Genomic DNA, 22,620 nt, shown 5'->3' with positions numbered 1-22,620 from the left:
AGTCACATGTGACCAAAAAAAAATCATATTCAGGTCACTTTTAACTGCAGTGTGAATGTAGCCTTAGGCTACTGAAACACTGAAACATTCAAGCATGACAAATATGCAAAAATAATAAATATGGAAGGTGGCAAATACTTTTTCACAGCACTGTATACTTTGCTCCAAAGCTGACCTGAAACCTACTTCTATTTTTCAGAGTAAATGTCCTGCATTTGGGCCAAACACAGTCACATACCAGAACAACAAACACAGCCTCACTTGGTTTGACTCGTACATTAAACCAAGAAAAAAGGACACCAAACAATGACACACAGACATGTCACTGGATCAAACTCGGAGCGTTGAAAGGAGTTACCTCTGCTGGGCTCTGCCTGTCCTGTTTGTGGGCCTTGTAGTCCAAAGTAGAGGAGGTGTCGTTCACATTCTTATAAGATATCATATCAGGATGCTCTATATCGTATATAGCCTTGACTCTGGGAATTGCCGCTAAGTCTCGGTAATCAATGATCTCATTATCTACTTTTGCCTGGGACCAGGACAGCAAGGAGAGGGGAGGAAAGGGGGTGAGGAGAGGGACACAGAGGGGGAGCCAGAGGGAGCATACAGTACAGGTCAAGGACACTCTTTAAATCACATCATGGAGGAATAAAACTTTGATCCCACAACACCATTATTATCTAATTTTGGCACACAATGAGAATAAATAAAGAGTCTTCAAGTAGAAAAGTAAAAGTTTTGGCTCATGTTTCAGGTGTTTTTATGGGTGTAAAGTTTATTCAACACAGTAAACCACCAGGGTTTAGATCATTACAGACTAAGTGGAGGAATCAAAAGGACACTGAAAGCACCGGGTTGGGTTTTTTCTTTTTGTAACAATCAAATACAATCTGAATTGCCAGCAAATTCAAATTGATCAAGCAAATAAAGCTAAATTCTCGTTCAATATGTGGTTGATCTTTTTCTGTATCTTTATGATTGAATTGAGAAAATGTTAGGCATCTTTCAACCACAATTGAAACCCAATTTTTCTCTCACAAGCAAGATGAAACTAGTTCCGACCAGTCAAGGTAAAACTGAAAACAATTTATGGAAAAAAGTCAATTTCACATTTCCTATGTGTCCTAAAAAGCTGCATTTACTGTTAAAAAGCAACATCTTGCATGAGAGACCCTTTGTCCATGCGATTCCCCTGTATGGATGAAGGATAAATGTAAATCAACCCACGGTGAAATGAGCACCATGGAAGATGTAAAACAAACACTGCTGTTTGAACTTACACAGATAGTCCGACCAGGACTCCCCGGGGTGCAGGAGCCTGGTCTGGAGGACGAGCTTTCAGATGAGGATGTTGGCTAAGGAAAAAAAAACGCTGTTAGTTTAGCATCAGCTTCTTTCATGCCACTACTACAAGCACAGATAGCCTCATATTACTGATGTGGATAAAGCATCTACAGGGATCAATATAAAGCAGTGTACAACATCCCGGTATCATGCAGTTAAATGTGCAATTATAGCAAAAACACAATAATAGCCAGACTACTGTTTTGCTAGTCCAACCTAAACTTGCAAAGTATATTGATCGGCTAGTTCCCATGTCTGTCAGGTAAATCCATTTTTCGCAGTGCCAATCTAAAACAACTGTGCCCGTAGTTGTCTATTTTGGTTTTTATAGCCAATTTTTTTTTGTTTGTTAATGTTGAATGTGGCTGACTTTTTTTAAACTCATCTGTTTTGATGTTATCTATGCAACGGGTGCATTCACACCTGAGCTGTAAGGTCCATTTGGAACAAACTCTGGTGTGCTTTGTGAGATACTTTATTTGGTTTATTGTTGTGTTATTGTTCAAACAAACTCCGGTGCAGACCAAAGGACCAAACTCTGGTCTGCACCAGAAATCAGTTTGCTGTAGGTGACAGGGACCAAAATAGGGAAGTGAGCCAAGAAGTAGTGCATTGTGGGTTGAATAAAGCAAAATATTAAAAAAAAAAACAGAGCTTAACACATGACCATAACCACCCACAGTGAAAAATAAATAATCGATGGCCTTGATGCAATCATGCAACAATAAGTAGGCAGCTTAGGTTGATATTTAACATCTGCAGTTAATAAATACTCCTGAATGTTGAATGCTTATGCAGCAGGAGTAAAAAGCCCAACAATATCACTCATGTTTAATAAAGGAAAATAAAAGATTTTTTAATGACTGTCCAAGTTTAGCACTCTTAATTCGAACACAACGTTCCTAACACATCATATCATATTAATATAAAGCTGTTGTTGCTTTAAGCTTAAAGCAGCTTTAACATAAGGTGTATAATTCATTCACAGCTGAGCATGCAGCCCTCTCAACGATGGAGATTCATGTGCTACAGCTAATTCATTTATAAACAATTGCATAGCAAAGCTGCTCTACAAAATAAAACAATTTTTCAGTGGAAAAATGCCATTTACAAGTAGCAATCTCATTTAAATATCTTATTAAAATTTCTATTTTGTGCATCTTTAAATCACAAACACAGTTTCTAATTGGCCAGCCAGGTGAGCAAAGTTTTCACATCGCATGTGAAACAAGCAAGCGCTGTTAATCTCAAGACATGAGATTAAGCCCACTCCCACTAGGAAAACTACAAGTGCAAACAGCAGGCACCTCTCTGACAATATTAACCTTCAGATCACGTGAGGGGTAAAAGAAATTGAGACAAGATGTTTTTTGTTTGCTGGCCTAGGGAGGGAGAGAGTATTAATGAAATTACAGCAGTCAGGTTTTCATATTAGGAACTTGCGTCACAGTTAGTATCTCTATGTAACAACAGAAACATGTTTAAAATATGTGTTTTACTGAGGTCTCACCCTGTAGTTGTCCTCTGCTCTGCTGCTGAAGTCTCTACAGTTCGGATGCCAAATTGTTTTCCCTGGAAAGAGAGGAATGTACAGGCAGGATCAGTTATCTGTCATTTAGCAGCAGTAATTAATAAACTGATTGGGGCTAAGGAAGGGTGCATGCATATACACTCTCTGATCACTTTGTTGGGTTTACTGGTTCAACTACTCATTGACACAAATGTCTAATCAGCCAATCATATGGTGGCATGTAGACATGGTCAAGACAGTCTGCTGAAGTTCAAACTGAGTATTATAATGGGAAGGAAAGATGATTAAAGATACTTTGAACATGATGTGGTGGACCTAATAAAGTGATTGATGAGTGTAAATGCATGTATAAAAACATGTTTTTTTTTAACTTACCTTGCAGAAACATCTCTTCACCTTCTTTAAAGACTTTGTCACACCGACAGCATCTGGCACAGCTGGGGTGATAGTGTTTGTGCCCTGCCTGGACAAGATGAAGGCAAAGTATGAGAAACAGGCTTTGCAGCCAAGAAAAAATATAATTTATATTGCATCTCTTCTGTGAAGAGTGCTACATGTATTCATATTAAAGGTTACTAGAAGTCTGCTTGTTGGTTACATATGTAAAAGCGCACTGAACAGCCATCATTCTGCTTAATGCAGCTCAAATATGCAGGTAAGGCTGCAATAAGAAAATAAAATTTTACATTTTTTACAGGCTACACACAGTGGATATAACTTGAAAAAAAAATTATTAACAATAAACCAATGCTGCCTATAAAAGAGACTGTAGAAAAATGGTTGTTAAATCCACTACAATTCTTTATTAGCATTTCTTTATGTTAAACATGGACACAATGAAAAAAGCTTTAAACTTCAGATGTGCTTTTGAGTGCATTTATTATGGCCTGACCTAATCAGTGTTTGTTTTAATGCATTTTGTCTTGGTTTCATCTGAAGGATGCCAAATTTCCCATCAGCACAACTAAATTTACCCATTTGGTACTAATAAATAATACTGGAACAGTGAACTATTTTGTTAAAATGTTCATACAGTAGTACTGATATCAAGGGGACAGAGATACCTTGCATTAACCCTTTTGTATATGAAGATAATTGCACTACATCAACACTATGCATAACCAACCTGCAGTCAATTCTCACTTGCCTGCCTCTTCTGCAGATAACAGCCCAAACATCGTTGCTCTGATGCAAGTATCCCTACATGCGCAGTGAAGCTGCTGGCAATACTATTGAATAGAGGCAAAATTAGCCATTAGCGAAGAGGTTAGCTGCGCCTCTTTAACAGCTTTTCTCCTTCATTTTGTGGCATAAACGGCTGGTTAGATTGAAATGACAGATCAGTTTTAAAGCAGTAGTGATATGTGGTTTATGAACAAGCTGGTTAATAGAAATGCCCTTTTATGTGAAAAGCATGTACAAAATGGCTCCCAGAAAGAAGCCGGTTTGCTTTATGGCTGACCGCTGAGGTCAGCCCTACAGATGGCTCTGTCTGTAGCTGGCTGACTGACTGACTGACTGATGCTACTTTCACAGTCATACCATACAGAGTTGGTTTTGGTTGTACTGAGAGCCCTCAGTAATGGCTGCCTCCAACGCTGTAAATACCTCAGATATAGCTTTAGCATTTCGCCTGTTTACTAGAACTGGACCATGTCTCTGTATGAAATAAAGAATTAAAACAACCCTAAAAGCTTTTCATGTTGAGAAAGATGTTTTCACTCTTCTGCCAACCCACTTCAACATGAGGAATGTACATAATAATAGTAAAGGGGTAAAGGGTTACATGTTGCGACTGGTTGTAAACAAGGCCTGCTAGTGAGGTGATTAGCTTGAACTTAGCCACAGCGGCAGTTTGACCTCAAATGGACAACATGTCTCTATTAAAACAAGGGCAGAGAGCAACACTGGAAGCTTTTTGTGACAGAAAAGATGTTTTCACTCACACCTTAAGTTTGTCTTGGCAGAGAAGACATTTATGCACATCTCCCAACCAGCCTTGGCATCAGTTTTAATTTGCCAAGAAGCTCTGCAATTGACAATCTAAGGCAGCGGTATCCTGCCAGCTCAAGAGTAAAGCATGCGCAAAACCAGTGCTTTAAGTGGGCCAGTATGCACCGGTACACAGTACCAGCACTTCTTAATTTTGCCCCTTGGCATACCGGGACTTTATCAGTTGCCAGTATGCTCTTCTGTCCTCTCTACAGCTGACAGCTTTAAAGGCTGATTCATGACAGCATCTAAAAAGATGCATTCTGTGGTGCACGGCGCTCTTCCCGCTGTGCATCGTGACGTTTGTATCTGTACACGAATCCAGGTGAACTCACCTGCCACTGTTGGAGGGAAACCAGAGATTAAATCGTTCACCTCTCCTGGACAGTGACACAGATGACGCAGCACGTGAGTGCAGCAACTCCTCCACCAAGGAGCTTGATGCTCCACTAACACCTGTTCATACTGCTGCTGAACGAGACATCAACACTAACAATATTCAATAACGGTATTCAAAATGATTGAACAGACTGCTGGTAAAAGGATCAGGGCAGTAGTTTTACTTTAAAAATAGCTGTCTCACTGAGAAAGGCAAAAAGCCTGGATATAAGGGGGTAGCTCACAGACGGAGCAGAGACTTAGGGTGTCAGTGAGTGGAGGGGCTGATTAACCTCTAAATTTGGTGACAAAGACCAACATTTAAATTCACTGCATTTGTTATTTATATTTCATTAAAGAGCCTTTTTACTTTTTATGTACAGTGTATCATTTTGTTATATTTTTCAAGTTGTTATTTCATGTTTTTTAAAGATTTATTTTAGGGCCTGTGGACAGGACAGTGGATGGTGTAGGGAATCATGAAGAGAAAGTCAGGAATACTAGGACTATGAATCACAAACAGTAATTGGCTTACTGACCACAAAATAATCTATTTCAAATGTTGAGTGTAGTAGGGAAATAGCATTTCATATTTCTCATTTTATTTAAGGAGCTTTATTGTTTATTCTTATGTAATTTTCCATTTCTATGTTGACAATGACAGCGGGACATTTAATCCATGTTGATTTGACTTAGAGGTGTGTTTTTGTTATGTCTTTGTAGATTAAAAATATTCAAGTATGAATCATGCCATTCAGCTTAATTACTACTAAGAAATTATTTTTGCTCCACCAAAATTATTTCTGGGATTTTGTGAGAAGAGAGTACCGGCACTTATTTTTTTCCACTTAAGGTAAAGCGCAAAACGTCATGTTGTCTTGTCCCTCTGGTTGGGATGTCATGAATGTGACAGACAGAGCGTTCCTCCAAAAACCTTCAGAGAATTTTTTGAAAAGTCCTGCCCTTCCTGAACACTTTCTATGGGAGCTTTCTCAGATGATTGTGATCCATGCAGTAAATAAATAAAACAGTCTGTCTGGTTTATCAAGTTAGTGCTCTGTTTATAGCGCTGTGTTTACCTTGTTTGGAGGAGTGGGCAGAGCTACTCCTCTTTCCTGTCCAGCATTACAACAGGCATTCTGGATAGTTGCGATCAGTCATATAGTAGTTTTGAAATGATTGTAAAGTAAATGCTTTTCTCATAATCAAGATTTTCTTTTAAATGTAAAAATATACCAAACACAGGTAAAATGTAGTTTTATTTATTTATCTATTCTACTTCAAATGTGTCAAATTCCTTCACGTCCATGACAAAAATGTTTTAAAAAGTTTATTCTTGTGTAGTTTTTTTGTAACTGCACTTTGAGTAATCGTGCACAAAATGCAATTACAGATTAAAGTGAGGCTTATCCTTTTCTGAATGTATTTTTACCTCTAAGACTTTTCCAGTAATAAACTTCTGACATGCATGACACTGTACTCCAAACTGAATCTGGTAATCCCTCTCACAGTATGGATTGCCATCTCTGAAAGACAGGGAAAAATAATGCTGATTAGTGGAAAAGCAGCAACTGAGGACTTCTCTTGTTAGGAAAAAAAGGCTGGGGTAATTTAAAGAGAGAATTGTAAATAAAAGAAGGTATTTACTTGCTAATATATTCTCCGCTCAGCACTTTCTTGCAGACTTTACACTTGAAGCAGCCGAGGTGCCACTGACCCGCCATGGCTAACAGCGCCTGTCCATTCTTTATGTCTCTGCCACAGCCAGAGCAGTCTGAAAAGAAGTCTCATAATGTCAGTTTAAATGCCTCCATGCCAGTGACAGAAGCCATATGTCTTCAAGTTGTCTGTTCATCGAGGCCAGAACTCAATATCTCAAGAAACCTTTGAGGGAATTTCTTCAGAATTTGCACAAATGTCTACTCTAACTCAAGGATTTTGGAGAACATAGGTCAAAGGTCAAGGTGATTAGGTCTCATGTTTATCCTTTGATTGCGAACATGATATCTCAAAAATGTACACTCTTACTAATGGTTGAACTGATTATATTTTGGAGATTAAAGACCAAAGTTATTGGGGATCATGTTCATTACTTGTAAACGCAATTTCTCAATAATGCTTTGATTGATCATCCCTAAATATCGTTAGATTTAGAGGATTACTATCAAGGTAATTAGGCTTCATGTTCATCCCTTGTTTAAAAGATTTCTGTGAATCACACCAATACAAAAACTACCCCAGTCCTTCTTCACCCATCTCTGGACTTTAACTGTATTCCTCACAGAGGCCATATTACCACCATGTGGTGGATCTACTTCCTGTTCATTTTTAGATGTTGTTCAATGAACCAACGTGAAAGCAAATCCTGTGTGCCAATACAGAACTAAACAAGTTCTTTTCTGTTTAGTCCTATAGGGAGATCCTGTTAATCCAAAGGCTTTGAGTCTGGATCCTCTATTGAGCCCTCTTCTATAAATAGTCTAAGTGGAGGGCTGCCTTCTATTCTGTCTTATTAGTACGTACTTGACCTGGAAAGATCCGAGAGGTTGACTGGATTTTTAAGGTAATGCCAACTCAGTGCTGTGAAAAAGATATTACAAGTTCACCAGGAGGGACTTAGACTGGAATTACTGACATTGTTCAGCTTTAATTTCAAGTAACAGCGCAAAAAAAGACCTATCAAGACATAACAAGTGATCTCCTGGGAGTTAACCCTGTTATCAGGACAGAGTAGAGACTGTCTTTTGTGTGGCTTTGCCCTCATCAAAACATTACATTCTTTAAAACACATAATAGAAAATACACTCCTAGATGCAGGTGTACCACCTACAAAAAAACAAGGATGCACTTACTGCTGGGATAGCTGACGTTGCTTGGAGTTGGAGACATAGGTCGAATACAGCGCTGACAGACGCAGTCTTTCCCACTAAATGTGACACAATCCCCCGCAGGAAAGCGCTGCCTGAGGAGAGAACAGAAACAAAAGTATGCCTCATAATTCTTAAAAAGTAGTCATTTATCTCTGAGAGTAATTGCATAATTTAAAAGTTTCAATTACTTGCAGTGCGTGCACACAAAGCATGCTGGGTGGTACGTCTTTCCCAAGACTGTGACCACCTCTCCCTCCACAAACTCCCCACAGCCGCTGCAGAGCGTGCCGTGGAGCCTCTGGAAGTCCAGTGGGCACAGATAGTCGCCATTCTTTGTGAAGAAGCCACTCTGAGCCAGGTCACAGCCGCACACTAAACACATGTAAACATATTTACATAAACACAAATACACCAACAAGAAAAAGAGACATCCAGATCAGTTAACTATGTATGACAGAAATGTGTTTCTTATAGTGAAAATGTAGAACCTATCACAAGTAGACTCACACAAGTAGATTATGTATTCTTTTGGCTATCTTCAATTGTTGTAAACCCTTTGATGAGTTAAAGGTCAAAGGTCACTGTACCCCATGTTCATTCACTGGTTTCCAGACAGTTATTGAGAATGGGTTTTCTTTAGAATGCTGGATGGGATTTTTTCTCAAACTAAGTAAAATATTCAGTCAGACTCAAGGATGAACTTGTTGCATGTTGAATGTCATAGGTCAAAGGTCAACACAACATCTCAAGAATGCTTTTAGGGATTTTCTTCATTACTTGCACAATCACCATTCTTATTCAGTGGCTGGCCCAGGATGTTTGAGGGCAGGGGAGCAAATAATAGGGTATCTGCTGTCTGTGGAGGGACACCAATGCACTGAAGTTGTTGGCACATGTCTCATTTTGTCCATTTAGAGGGCATTAAAGATTGCAAATAGTCAAATTTTGTACACTGAGATGGCACCAAAGAGGGGTAGTTGTCAAATTTCACAGTTTAAGATGGAAGTCAAATTTCAAAGTCAAATATCCGGATAATTAGCCCTCACGGTCAGCTGTGCTTATGACCTTTCTACAAATACCAGAGAGTCCTTGTTCTTGGCCCACCAATACACCTTCACTGTCCACCAACTGGCAACCTTGCCTGGCGGTAGTTCTAGTGTCCACTGTTTCTATCACAGACTCTATAAAACATAGACTTGGTCACAGTGACATTATCCATTGGTTTCAGAATTGGAGTTATAGCTCAGCGATGGCTGTCCTTATTCTGGAAATGCTATCTTCACTTAACTTAAAATCAGTTCTAGAGTAGGCAAAGAAGTTGGGTTGAGGAATATTGTGGTTGCCAAAACATACCTAGCTAGCATATTTGCAAATGATCAAAGTTAACACAAAGGAAGCCAACCCTCTATCTCTCCTGCTCTCTCTTTCTCTCCCTCTCCCGCTATCTCACTCTGTCCCACACACACAATCTGCATCACCTCTGTGTCAGCTGCAGGTCCACGGGTAGGAATATTTCCTGCTCGTTTATTTCCTTCATCATAGCAGGGGTGCATCAGAAGGGATTCCAGCCGTTGTCATGGTAATTTAGGATGCTGTCTGACAGTTTACAAAGGCAAACAATCCCCCAAAGTTGTTTATTCTGCTCGCTTTTCTGTTCTCACTGTGAAGTGTCAGGAATTGTACAACCAAAATATCAAACATGCCAGAAATCCTTCCGACCAATCGGGAGCAGGTTGTCAGGTCGCGCTGTGGTTGGCCATTGTACCCCCCTTTACACAGCATGAAAAACGATGTCCGATCCGACTTAAAGTCAGCCCAACTTCAGAGTGAGTCGTGCGACTCAAAATTTGTGGCTGAATCGCAGGAAAATCGAACAGTGTACACCCGGCTTAAGCCAAATTAGCCACGTCCTATTATGCCTAATTATGCATAACTCTTAGCTTTAATATCAACAGGATAGATGAGTTATCAAAAAAGAAAAAAATACCCTCTGTACAGTTTTAGCCCATAAAGAAAATAGCAAGGGAAACAAAAGAGAAAGTTTTTCTACCAGCAGCAAACACATTGATTTCTGTTGTTAAAACAGTCATTTTAATATGAGCCCTAATGATGATTCTTTGGTTTTTGGCTAGCCCCTGGTGGACTCTAAGGAACTGCAGTTCTTTGCACTTCTACAATGACTTTGTTTTTTATCACCAAAGATTGTAGATAGATATTCATCCAGACAGCTTTAGAGAGAGTGGTTGCGTGCCATGACCAGCAGACAGTCAAAGTTAGCGACTAGCTGCTGAGCTGCTACAGCTGTTGAGGAACTGCTACATGCTAATCAGCTTATGAGGTAGAGAGACTTGACCCCATTCGTTTAAACTTGTCTTCATAACTTGAAAACAAAGATCAGTTAAAGCAGCTTTAGTGAGAAAAGAGCAAGAAGACAATACAGTTCTGATCGTACCCAAACACTTTTAATCCGCACTGTTCCTTTTGAAAATCAAGCATTTAAATACTATTACCTGCCTCATTCTAAAATACTCTCTACTGCATTACATACAAAATACAACAATCAATACTCATGCTTCTCCTTTATTGCTTTACTTTCCATTTTCTCATTTTCATAAGTATGCTGTTTGTAATTTTACTGGACATACTTATCATTCATTTGCAAGCTGTCATAGATTTACATCTAGAAGCCCATCACAGCGGTAACATAGATGGAATTTGAGGTTTCTGACTTATGACTCTGCCAGGGTGTTTGTGGTTTCTGAAGTGTTTGTGTGTTGATGTTCAGCTCAGTGGCATGTTACTAATAGGGAGGTGGGGTTTTGTCTCAGCCTGTTCAGTTATTTGATACCATTGAACCCATGTCTGACACTGAACATGACACAGCAGAGTGTCCCAAGACAACAAGGACACATTACTACTGCTAGCTTGCAACTCACTCACAATGTTTATCAAACTAAATCTGAGTGGTTTTGATTTTAAGATGATTTCATGATGATTATGCATAAAAACATATTGTCTGATGTGTATTTAAGCAGTATACACTGAATACCAGAATGGTTTTGTTATAATCATTCAGTACCTACATGTGCAGTCAAGTTGTACTACAGCTATAGCTCAAGTTGGAGTTTGTCGTCTTGTAATCAGAAGGTTGTGGGTTCAATCCCTAGCTCCTGAAGTCGCATGTCGGTGTGTCCTTGGGCAAGACACTTAACCCCATCAGTGGTGTGCAAATGGGTATGGAAGAGTGAAATTAGCTAATACTGATGGCTACCACTCCATAGCAACCTCTGCCATCAGTGAGTGAATGGGTGTGAATGTGCAGAGGTGACCTGGGGTGTAAAAGTGCTTTGAGTAGTCAGATGACTAGAAAAGCATTAAACAAGCTCAAGCCTATAACTGACTTTACCATTACCATCTCCTGCTTTGGCTCAGAGAGCTCCAGCTTTAATAACACCGTTGCTGGTGCAAACAGGTGCTCAGGACTACCATGGTCCACCACCACACTACAGCCTGCTTCAGGGGGCTCTGGAGGGGAAGATCGCTCTGAGGACACTCTAGATATCAAGACTATTTGATATCTATGACTCTGTGTCACTTTCTGGTCACGTTCTTAAAAAAAAAAAAACCCCGTCCTTTTCCCCTCCCTCCTCTCAGTGCCAAACTGCTCACTTCCTGTGCATTTTTTGAAATCTTAAATTGGGTGGAGTTAGCTCTGAGCTGGGGGTTCACTTACACTTTAAAAAACCATGACAAGTTTGAACAGTTAAAGAGCATTCTCTCTTTAGCTTTAGTTTCCTTTTAAATAAATGTGTCAGATAAAAACAAGGTGTCTGCTATTCTTTCAAAGCAAAACATGCAAAAATCTCAAATCTAAACAAATTTGTTCAACTAACTTATTGTGAAAAATAAATCCTTGTATGCATCTGAAAACAACTTAAAAGTCCTGAATTATTTTAAGCTATTTTAAGCTATTCGTTGTTTTGGCAAGTGCTTCTCTTTATTATCACATTAATGAAGAGTAGCAGGTCAGTGCTAACCTTGCAAGGCAGATAGATACACCCGTGTTTCTCACTGGCGAATCCATCTTGCAAAGCTCCTGTCTGAACCGTTTGGGCCCAGTTAGAAAGTGACAGGACCAATGAGTGAAGAGGGGCAGTATGTAGAGTTGTGACGTAAGCAAGCAGCAACAAGAGGCCGGTGCAATTATGGCAGAAGACATTGGTGTGGATGCTGCTAAAGCACTAATTATATCAGAACTTGATGACATTTATTTGTTAAAAAAATAACAAAGAACAGCAGTGAGTTGTTTTCTTTTCAAAAATGACAAAAGTCATGTACTGACATGTCTACAGTCCCCATGATTCACGTTATGCATTATTATATGGAGTTTACTCCTTTGATAGGGGCGCAGCTCAGTAGCAGCTACGTCACATGTTTTGTTGCTTTGATTGGCCCGTAAGAGCGTGACGGACAGAACGTTCATCCAATCACCCTCCGAGGTTTTTTTTCAAAGGCTCTGCCCTTTCCCAAATGCTGTCTACGAGAGGTTTACTTGCGTGCCAGGTTAGGTCAATGTCTCGACCGGTCTTGATGGAAAATCTCGACTCCAACCAGTCCAAGAACAAGACAAGACCGAGTAAAAATGCTCTTGAGTCCGAGACAAGACCAAGACATTCAAAATGTGGTCTTGAGACCTGTCTCAAGATCCAGACCATTCTGGAGTACTACAACACCACCATTTACTTTGGTAATGACTGCTCTATGCTGTTGCCCTCCATCCCTCTAGTTCAGTGGTTCCCAAAGAAGGCATCACGAGACACATAAGCCCCTGCTCCAAAAAACAGAGAAATTTAAAATAATATAGAGTGGTTTACGTTTTCCAGTTTTAAAAAAAAATCCTTAAAATAAGTCACATTTAAAATAAAGCTAGTTAATTAAGTGAGATGTGTGCTTCACTGTAAGTAATTTGTACAAAAGCTCCCTAAACTGTAAAATTGTACTGATGCTTTGTGCACATCTAGGGATGGTGGGGGACTCTGGTCTCATGTGCTGTTAATTTGGGGGTCACCGGCTGCTTTACCTAGTATTGATGTCTGCCAATGCCACTTCTGCTATGGTTTGCATTAATGCTCATCTTCCAGATCAAAGCCTGGCAGAGAAACTGTGGTGTATGCCCACCTAGCTGTACACCTAGTTCAAACAGGTTCAGGTTGAGGTGTTTACATGCAAGAGTAAATCGATTTCCATTGTGATGAAGTTTTAGTCTGAGTTCATGAAATTTGTTCCATTTCTGTCACACTAACATGTTTGCATGTGTTTACCTAAAACAAAACTTAAAGAATTGCTAAGGAAAAAAAGCTGTCAACAAACCTTTGCCACTGTTCCCTACAGCTCATTTTAATTGACATTAATCATATTCAAAGTAAAATGCTCTGATGTAAAGTCTGATTCAGTGAAGTCCACAGACCTCTTCAATCCACCGGTCTCTTCACTGTTAAAGTTCTGCTGGAGTACTGAGTCTCTTTGTTTCCTCTCTGCTGTAAACACCATCTCAGTGCGATGAAAGGGAAACAACACGACAGGCTTGTCCGTTTCAATTAGTGCGAACAAAAGCATGCCGGGGAAATTTGTTTGCCACAAAACACAGTAACTCCTGTAAATGACTGTGTGACAACCAGGATGTTCGCACAACAACCTGATAGAGATAGAGTAAAGCAGGTGGACTGCTTAAGCACATAAAGGCTTACTGATACTCACCTTTGCATGAGAAGCACTTTATGTGGAAGTAGCTGGACTGGACCCGCAGTACCTCTCCCTTACATGGCTCCCTACATCTGAAGCACTTGATGACCCGCTTTCCCGTTGGAGGACATGTGTGGCTGTTGTCATGATTATGTAGCACTGCAGAGAGAAGAAAAAAGGCAAAACCAATCAGTAAAACCCTTGTTATTATTGCCTGCTATCAGCTTTTCCTATAAAACACGTACAATGGTGACAGTGGTCCAGTGAAACTAAAACCGTTGACTTCCTTTAGAATTACTTTAGAAGCTAGCAAGTAAGCTAAGCCCATTCTTTATACCCTGATGTTTGAATCAAGAAAGTAACTACTCCTAGCCTTTTTTTTCGCAACTATTGTCAACATAGAACCATTTTAAAGTTTTTGTTTCTTTGGCAAAGACTTCTGTTTAAAAAGACTGACAATGACATGAAAGCTACCCAAAAATGAAGCCGAAGCATTTGGAGCTCCCTCTACTGACTGGCTGCAGTATAGGCCATAAGCTCTGCCTTCTCAGTGTTATCAGATGTGACATTGGCCAAACTTTAAAATTAAAAGGTATGGCAAATCAAATTCTCTCAAACATGATTTCTGTCATCAAAGTTAGTTTTTACCACACTGCTTCATGTATGACTGTCCAGTTTTCTACAAGCTGCATGGTGGTGTGGGGGTTAGCACTTTTGCTTCACAGCAAGGTTCCTTATTCAAACTCCATTGGAACAGAGTGCGTCTGTGTTGAGTTTGCATGTTCTCCAGGTCTGTTTTCAGACCAAAAACATACTTGTTGGGTTGATTGGTAATCCTGAATTGACCGTGGGTGTGACTGTGAACGTTGCTGGTTGTTTACTGGTAGTTTAAATCAAGTAATTTGTTTAACTGGGTCTTAGCAGTGACTGACTCTATTGCAGCTCCTAGGGATATTTTTGTCTTACTCTTCCCAAAGGAGAAGTGATGGAGTGTAAGATGAGTCATTAATTTTCATGTAAAATCAAGGGATTATCGTTAGTGGTTTACAACACAGCATGGTGACCAAAAGGAAAATTACAGCCCCAACTCCAAAAAAGTCTGGACGCTCTGTAAAATATAGATAAAAACAGAATGGATTGATTTGCTAATCTTATAAACCCATATTTTATTCACAATAAAAAATATGGAAAAGTAAGTGGTATTAATGAAAAGCAGCTGGAGGAGAATTTGAAACTATTTCATTTAATTTGCAACAAGTCAGTAACATGTCTTGGAATAATCAGCAAAAAAAGGATCTTAAAATTGTAGAACAATTTCAGAAAAATGTTCCTCGATGTAAAATTGTGTGACTTTGAATATCCCACCATTCACAGTACATATTATCATCAAAAGATTCAGAGGATCTGGAGAAATCTCTGTGCGCATGGGACAAGGCCAAAGGTCAATATTGGATGCTTGTGACCTTCAGGCCCTCAGATGGCACTGTATTAAAAACAGGCATGTGTGTGTGTATATATATATATATATATATATAAATTATTTCTTTTCTCTTCTCTTCTGTCTTGTTTGTTTCTTCTTTGTGTAACTAACTGTCAAGATACATTGTAATATGTCATAATCTTGAAAAATGCAAATAATAAATTTAAAAAAAAAAAAAAAAGATTCAGAGAATCTGGGGAAAGCTCTGTGTGCATGGGACAAGGCCAAAGGTCAATGTTGGTTGCTTGTGACCTTCAGGCCCCCAGATAACACTGCATCAAAAACAGGCATGGGCCGCAGGTGGCCTAGTGGTTTGAGGCGCACCCCAAGTATGCGGTCAGCCCGGGTTCACATTCAGTCTGTGGCACTTTCCTGCATGTCTCTCACCAACTCCCATCCCTGTTTCCAGTTCCGTCCACTGTCCTCCTCTGTCAGTAAAGGCATAAACAGCTCAAAAAATACAGTCTTGACAAAAAGCATGATTCTGAACTGGAAATCACTGCATGGGCTCAGGAACACTTCCAGAAATCATTGTCTGTGAACACAGTTTACTGTACCTTTCACAAATTCAAATAAATGTGTAATGATAATGTAATGTAAATGTATCATGCAAACAAGAAGATATATGTGAACATGATCCAGAAAAAAACGCTGTCTTCTCTGGGCTGAAGCTAATTTAAAATGGACAGAGGCAAAATGGAAAATTGTTCCGTTGTCAGATGAATCAAATTTGAAATTCTTTTTGGCAACCACGGATGAAAGGAACCATCCAGCTTGTTATCAGTGCACAGCTCAGAAGCCTATGTCTCTGATGCTATGGGGTTGCATTAGTGCTTGTGGTGTAGGAAGCTTAAACATCTTTAAAGGCATCAATGCTGAAAAGTATAAAAGAGTGCTAAGAGCAACATATACTCTCATCCAGACAAGGTCTCTTTCAGGGAAGGCCTTGCATATCTGAGCAAGACATTGCTAAACCACATACCACATCCAATCACAACACTATGGCTTCAGTAGAAGAGTCCAAGTAAGCAGTCCAGACCTTTAACCAACAGAAAACAAAAAACCTGGTTGCATTAACACAACAAAATGGCCAAAAAGAAGACTGACTAGCACAGCTGTTATTACATAATAATCATCAGCGCAGCCTTAAGAGAAACCTAATGGGATCACCAAAGGTAATGCATTATATTAAAAATATTCATATTAGTACTAATATAATTCAAAGCAAATCCTCTTAGATGATGTTGAATCAAATGTAAATGGATTGTAAAACAGTTTTTTTAAATGTTTTGGTTTGATTGCAAAGACTAAATCCTCTCAGTGTAAAGGTTTCTGTCATAAAGACAGCAGGTTTATCCTTTTCTGTCTGAGCTCTTCTTTACAATACAACAGTCCCTCAGAAAAATGTCCTGTCTCTGATTACATAACTGAATGTACAAACAAGCCCTGCTTGTACAAGAACACACAGTCATACAAGCTTTTATATTAGTCTGAGAGTGCCATACAAAGACATACATGAGCTTAAATGAACAGATGCCACAGGGGCTCTCAATCAAAACAATAACAAATGATGAGTAAAGATGATCATTACTGCTGCATAATTCTTGTTTTTAATTAAGGACTCTATTCAATAAAAAACACTCTGAGATGTATTTACAATTAGAATAGCATGGAGGATTTTCACATAATTCTTTATAAATGCAGCTGTCCTGGTTTACTACTCACTCACCCTTACAGAGGGTGCTTGTATGATGATATGTTTTACACTTTGAAAACTCACCCAAAAGATTTAAATACAGAATTACTCAGTTTTTTAATAAATGTAAACGTTCAGCACATAAATTGTGTTAAATCCATAGTTTCTCTCCAAACATCTCACATACCGGTTGTTTATTATCCTACATTAGCATCGTAACTTGTCTGCCAACTCGTCTCCTAAACCTTAACTTCATTGCTTCTCTCTCCGTCTCTTTCGTGTTTGTATGGCAGCAGAAGCAGCGGATGCCTGTACAATCTAATCACAGCCCACTTGAGAGGTCTTGAATGTGATTAGCAGAGGAGAGAAGGGAAAGAATGTGGCACGTCAAGAGCTCTCCGTCTCCCGGTGTTTCGACACACAAATAGATAAAGAGACACATGAGCCTCATCTTTTCTTACACAGTCATTTAAAAACATATCAGCAAATCTTAAGAAAAGAACTTTAACTCGTCCCTCAGGTGATCTGGAGTAACATGGTTTTCTAAGTTTATTTGATGAAAACAAAAATATTTCCACACAACCAAAGCTGAAAGAAGGACTGTTTTTTTAACTGCACAAGTCAGCATTACAAGTTTCTTCAAAACTGACTCAGACACTGTTGGTATGTGGCCCCGAGACAGACCCACTACAGGAGAGATTTGTTGCCATGGCAACAAGTATGCAGTAAGAAACTGGATTAAGAGACCACGCTTTACAGAGGTCAACATAAAGTTCACTGTAACTGATTGTACACGAGTAGTGTTTATATGATGCATTTCAGCTGTGATTATTTCACTGACCAGATGCTCTGTTAAAGACTGTCATTGTTAAAGTCTTCATCTAGTCTTTAAAACTGATAAAATCATATAAGATAGTCTTAAAATTCATCCACAGAGGAAATACACTTGCAGAACACAAGAAGAGAAACATTAAACACAAAATAATTAAGATCCAAAAATGAGGGGAAATATAAAGGATAAAAATGGCATTGTGAAGACAAAGAGAACTCATTTGTGTTCGTTAACCAAAATTATTTTTACATTTTAGTTTGTTATTCTGATTGTAGACTAGAATAACTACAATAACTTTGCTGCACTATATAAGCAGTATTTACTCAACAATAAACCAACATTTTCCTTTCACGGATGAGTTTCACGTAATGAAGTAGAAAAGCTTAAAAAAAGTGTTCTCCCTGGTTAGAACCATAATCATTATGCAAAGCATTCTGTAGTTTCCTGTTTAGTGATTTAAAAAATTGAGTGCATCTTTAAAAAGACTTCTCAGTTCAAAACAAAAAGAAAGTCATGGAGGTGGGTGAAGGAGAGTGGAGCAGAGCAGCTCATCTCCACTCAACAAGGAAATGTCTAATGGGGCAACCCATTTATGGGGTCCAGGGAGAGGGAAAGCATGTCTTATGGGGGACACTTAAGTAGCAGACCACCCAGCTGACAGTATGGAATAATCAAGGCCCATCACAGGTAAGCAGCACAAATATCAGTCAGATACAGCAACGGAACGGCAGCTTCCTGTAGCAGTAACTGATGTAGTTGGGTTCCTGGTTGGATTCATATGATGTGGTCTTGGGTTCTTATGATGTTAGGGTTAACTATGTTGCTTGAATTATTCATGGGTACTTTGGTTGTCAAGGTTTTGTTTTTTTATAGTTGTCTTCTGATGTATGCTTTTGTATAATTGTCACTTCGCTATCCCTGTTTTTTAAAAGTGCAAGACAAATAAAGTTGTAATAATTACTTTTATCATAACTGATTCCTTACGTAGGAGTCTTTAAAGTCATATCCAGTGTTTGTATGCCAACAATTAACAAATCAAGACACACCCTGTTTAAACAACGGCAATGTGTTGTGCTTACAAAACTTATGTGTATGCCTTTAAATCTTCTGCAAACTTAAAGTCAAAACTAGGCATGAACCTATCACTATGACCAGAGTATTCCTGTTATGACATAACTGAGCTACACTGTCCTTTGTCCCAGAACAGCTCAGATATTTATGTCCGATGTTTATGATAGAGCTGTGATGCCAACATAAACACATGGAGGCCTTCTATGACAAGGTTGTCACAATGTAGAAATAAAGCACATATAATGCAGAAACAATCTGATGAAGAAGGCCAGGTTATAAAGTGAGTATACAGGCCTACAGTGCTGAAACAGTGCACTTTTTTCTTTCCTCTTTGGCTCTTGTTCAAATGAACAAACTGATTTCTGAAGTCCTCTGATAGATTTATTCCAAACATCTTCGGCTCTTTCTTGATCTCTCCCACATTGTGAAGCTGATCTGGTGTCAAGTCTTAGCAAACGGTGGATTTAGAAAGACAGCAAATGGAGAGAAACATGAGACAGACAGTTAAGCACACTACAAACCATCTCCAGCTTTTCAGACCTGTATCCCTGTGAGCATTTGTGAGTGTGTATTTGTGAGGGAGGCATGGGAGTGTCTATTTTAAGTTTCCAGAAGTTTCTATGTAAAAGCACAACTGACTCTATTTATATGTGAGCAGAAAGAAACAAAATGTTTGGTATGCCCTCTAAATTTAACCATCCGGAGCAGCACAATAAGATCATATGACTGTAATTACATGGCCTGCCGGCTGGATTTGGTCATGCTAGTTGCATTAATAGTAATTATGTTCCCTTAAAGCAGGAGTGTCCAAACTTTTTTCCACTGAGGGCCACATACAAAAATATGTCAGGATATTGTGGCGACTTTGATATCCACTAGGTGAGGTATATAAAAGTTTGTAAAACCAATATAATGTGGGTTACGATATGTGATTGCGTATGCCTAGGTGGCTAGTTCTGTCAGGACCACTTTGTCAAGAAATGCAAATGATTTGCAGCTATATATATTTCTTTATTAGTATTTATTATTTAGCACTTGTTGCTGTTATTTATGTTTGGTGGTGTGGCTGTTCTGGGATCCTCTTGCCCTCCCACGAGTCTACATGGAAAGCATCAAGCATCCTGTTCTTTGTATGCCAATAAGGAAAGCCTAAGGCAGGAAGAGAAGCAGCAGAAACCCCAGAGCAAAGCAGGCATCAGTGACAACTGAGTGACTCAATTAAGTCAGAAGCAGAATAAAGGAGGAGCTGGGGTGGAGGAGGAGCTTGCAGAGGGAGCAGCAGAGCATAGCTAGGCAAGAGCAGTTTATATAAGGTAGAATGAGAGCAATTAGCCAATAGTGTGCTCAGAACAAATCATAGACAATCATTTCCAGGTTTCTGGGGATACCAATCAGATCTCAGGGGGCCCTGTTTGGCCCAAACTAGCACTGGCTCTGCCCCTGGAATATTATTACAGCTATTGGCAAGATATTGTTATTATTTTGGTAGTATGTTTACCACAGTGACGTTTCAATTTAATCACATACAAACACATCAATAAATTATTTTTGTCAAGATGTTTGTTTACAGAATAAGCATGGTAGCGCAGCATTGTACTAAAACTCTGAAGTACAGTTAAGCACAAGATTCATGTTCAAATGTAGGCCATATTTCTAGAGTCTGCTGCAGGCCGATCAGAATTTGACAGCGGGCCGCATTTGGCCCCTGGGCCATATTTTGGACACCCCTGCCTTAAAGGTAGAATGTGTTGAATTTTTGTGCTGATGTGTTTACATTAATCAAAGAAGAGTGAACCTGTGCTATGTATGTTGTGTTTTAAGTTAAGCACTTACAGAACCTGAATATTTCTAAAAGTTTTCAAAACCAGAGATATTCTTAGTTTTTATGGTTGTAATGGGATGAGTGTTGCAGTGGCAGCTGCCATGACTGGAACATATTTATAATTGTATGGGTGTTATGTTAAAGACTGCCAATTAAAGCCAAATTCAGAGCAAAGATTCACCACACAACAAGTCAATTTTAGAACTGAGCCTGTGTAAGTTGAATCATGCCGTCTGATGATGCTTCCTGTGTTTCGGTTCATAAACCCCAAACTGCTGGTTTTTGGATGCTCAAGCAGATAAAATGGAAATCTCATCTTGATAGCATTAAATGGCTACATCCATTCAAAGCCAGTTATTCATTTGGATAAATATAAATAATGTCTAAGTTTACCAATGGTGGAGCTTGTTGTCGGATAAAACTCATGCTGAGGCTGGTCAGGAGAAGTGCAAATCTTCCCCGCCAAGAAAAGCTTTCACTGCAGTTGTTTGCTCCTCTTTCAATAAAGTTGTCCAGATCTGATTAAACTGTTGTTTAAGCTACATGTGAGCCGTCATTACTCCTCCTTTAATGATTCTGAATGGACAGGTCCATTCCCAGACTGGGCACAAACATTTCAGATTGGAGCTTTGCAAAATCCATTTACCCAATGACAGACATGGAATCTGGCCAATCCATCTGCTTTAGGAGGTTAAAAGTACAAGAATTCAGTAGCTAAATGTGTCATTGGGAAAAAAAAAATGTTTTTACACATCTTAGCTATAACTGGACTGAGCAAGCAAAGTATTTTTGTGTTTATATGTTGTGTGAAATTGCACAGCCATACTACAATGGTGATGAACTATACAGGCTAATTACAAATAATCATGATGACTGATATGGAAAAAATAGTAAAGTGCAGGAGGCCACTGTCTATCATGTAGAGACAGTTTAAATGCAAAGTAACTCGATAAATAAATCTGTAGGAGCTGTTAAGTATAACTACACTGTCTACCACCCAAGCTCCCCACCCTACCACCCATTAGCCATTAGCTCCTCCCACTTCTGCTGCTTACTTCGTGATTTGAAGTGAGAAGTCCATTCAACAAAACTGCACTTAATGAAGTGTACCTCCTAAATAGTAAATCACTGTTATTGTTCCATGGATGAATTTCATGTGTGGGAGAAAAGCTGTTAAAAAAAGCTCTTCCTGGTTTGTGCCAGGAGCCGTTCCAGAATGCTTCATGAGTAGCTTGCAGCGCAAACCAGGAAGGCCACTTTTAACGGCTTTTCTTCTTCATTATGTTGAATTCTAACGTGAAACAAAAACTGCATATTTCTGTTTAGGACATATCCCTAACAGAGTGAAGTTTTTATTACATCAAGTCCAAAACAAGAAGACAGCAGGGGAAATTGCAGAGCTAAGTAGTCAACTTTTGCTTTGATTGAGCGCTTTCTGACATCAGAATTTACATACTGAGCATTTAAAATAAACTAATTTTGGTCTTTTAGTGAAATGTTTTCAGGACTTCTTAAGGAATGACTGGGATGATTTCCCCCAGCTTAAGGTGACTGAACAGATCCACAGGAGAGTCTTATTTTGTCCATGTTGCTACACGGTGGTATAATCAAGTTAAATCACTGCTTACTTTGACTTAGTATTGTTGAAATCACATGTTAGTCTTATCCAACCATGATGATGAACGATTAGCTGTGACAGCTGTGCTCGCACTTTTGCCCACTTGGCAGCCAAAGTTTTTAACTCCTACTTAAGTGTCTGGATTTATGGAACATTTTTAGAGTCTTAAGAGATCAAAAATAAAGATAAATAATGGAACTGTGCTGTTTGAAATCTTAATGGAGTATCAAAAAGACACTTCTCA

The 22,620-nt window shown here is 39.1% G+C and overlaps 1 protein-coding gene across 6 annotated transcripts in view; it reads right to left on the bottom strand.

Moving 5' to 3' along the window:
* Positions 1-22,620, bottom strand: part of LOC121528321 (actin-binding LIM protein 1-like) — a 40,175-nt gene that overhangs the window by 15,059 nt on the left and 2,496 nt on the right. For 2 of the 6 annotated variants that reach the window (XM_041815708.1, XM_041815710.1), the window contains exons 2-11: positions 13,873-14,016; positions 8,304-8,487; positions 8,098-8,207; positions 6,893-7,019; positions 6,678-6,771; positions 3,251-3,338; positions 2,855-2,916; positions 2,670-2,726; positions 1,281-1,355; positions 359-529 (exon numbers count right to left, since the gene is read on the bottom strand). In XM_041815708.1, the coding sequence (XP_041671642.1) occupies positions 359-529; positions 1,281-1,355; positions 2,670-2,726; positions 2,855-2,916; positions 3,251-3,338; positions 6,678-6,771; positions 6,893-7,019; positions 8,098-8,207; positions 8,304-8,487; positions 13,873-14,016 (1,112 nt within the window). The remainder of the gene's footprint in view (positions 1-358; positions 530-1,280; positions 1,356-2,669; positions 2,727-2,854; positions 2,917-3,250; positions 3,339-6,677; positions 6,772-6,892; positions 7,020-8,097; positions 8,208-8,303; positions 8,488-13,872; positions 14,017-22,620) is intronic. The other 4 variants (XM_041815713.1, XM_041815709.1, XM_041815714.1 and 1 more) reach the window with 4 other exon arrangements.

The sequence above is a fragment of the Cheilinus undulatus genome, linkage group 20, assembly GCF_018320785.1.
Source record: "Cheilinus undulatus linkage group 20, ASM1832078v1, whole genome shotgun sequence".
NCBI classification, from domain to species: domain Eukaryota; kingdom Metazoa; phylum Chordata; class Actinopteri; order Labriformes; family Labridae; genus Cheilinus; species Cheilinus undulatus.
The sequence above is the reverse complement of the archived record's forward strand: the minus strand, read 5'-3'. Positions and strand labels throughout refer to the sequence as shown.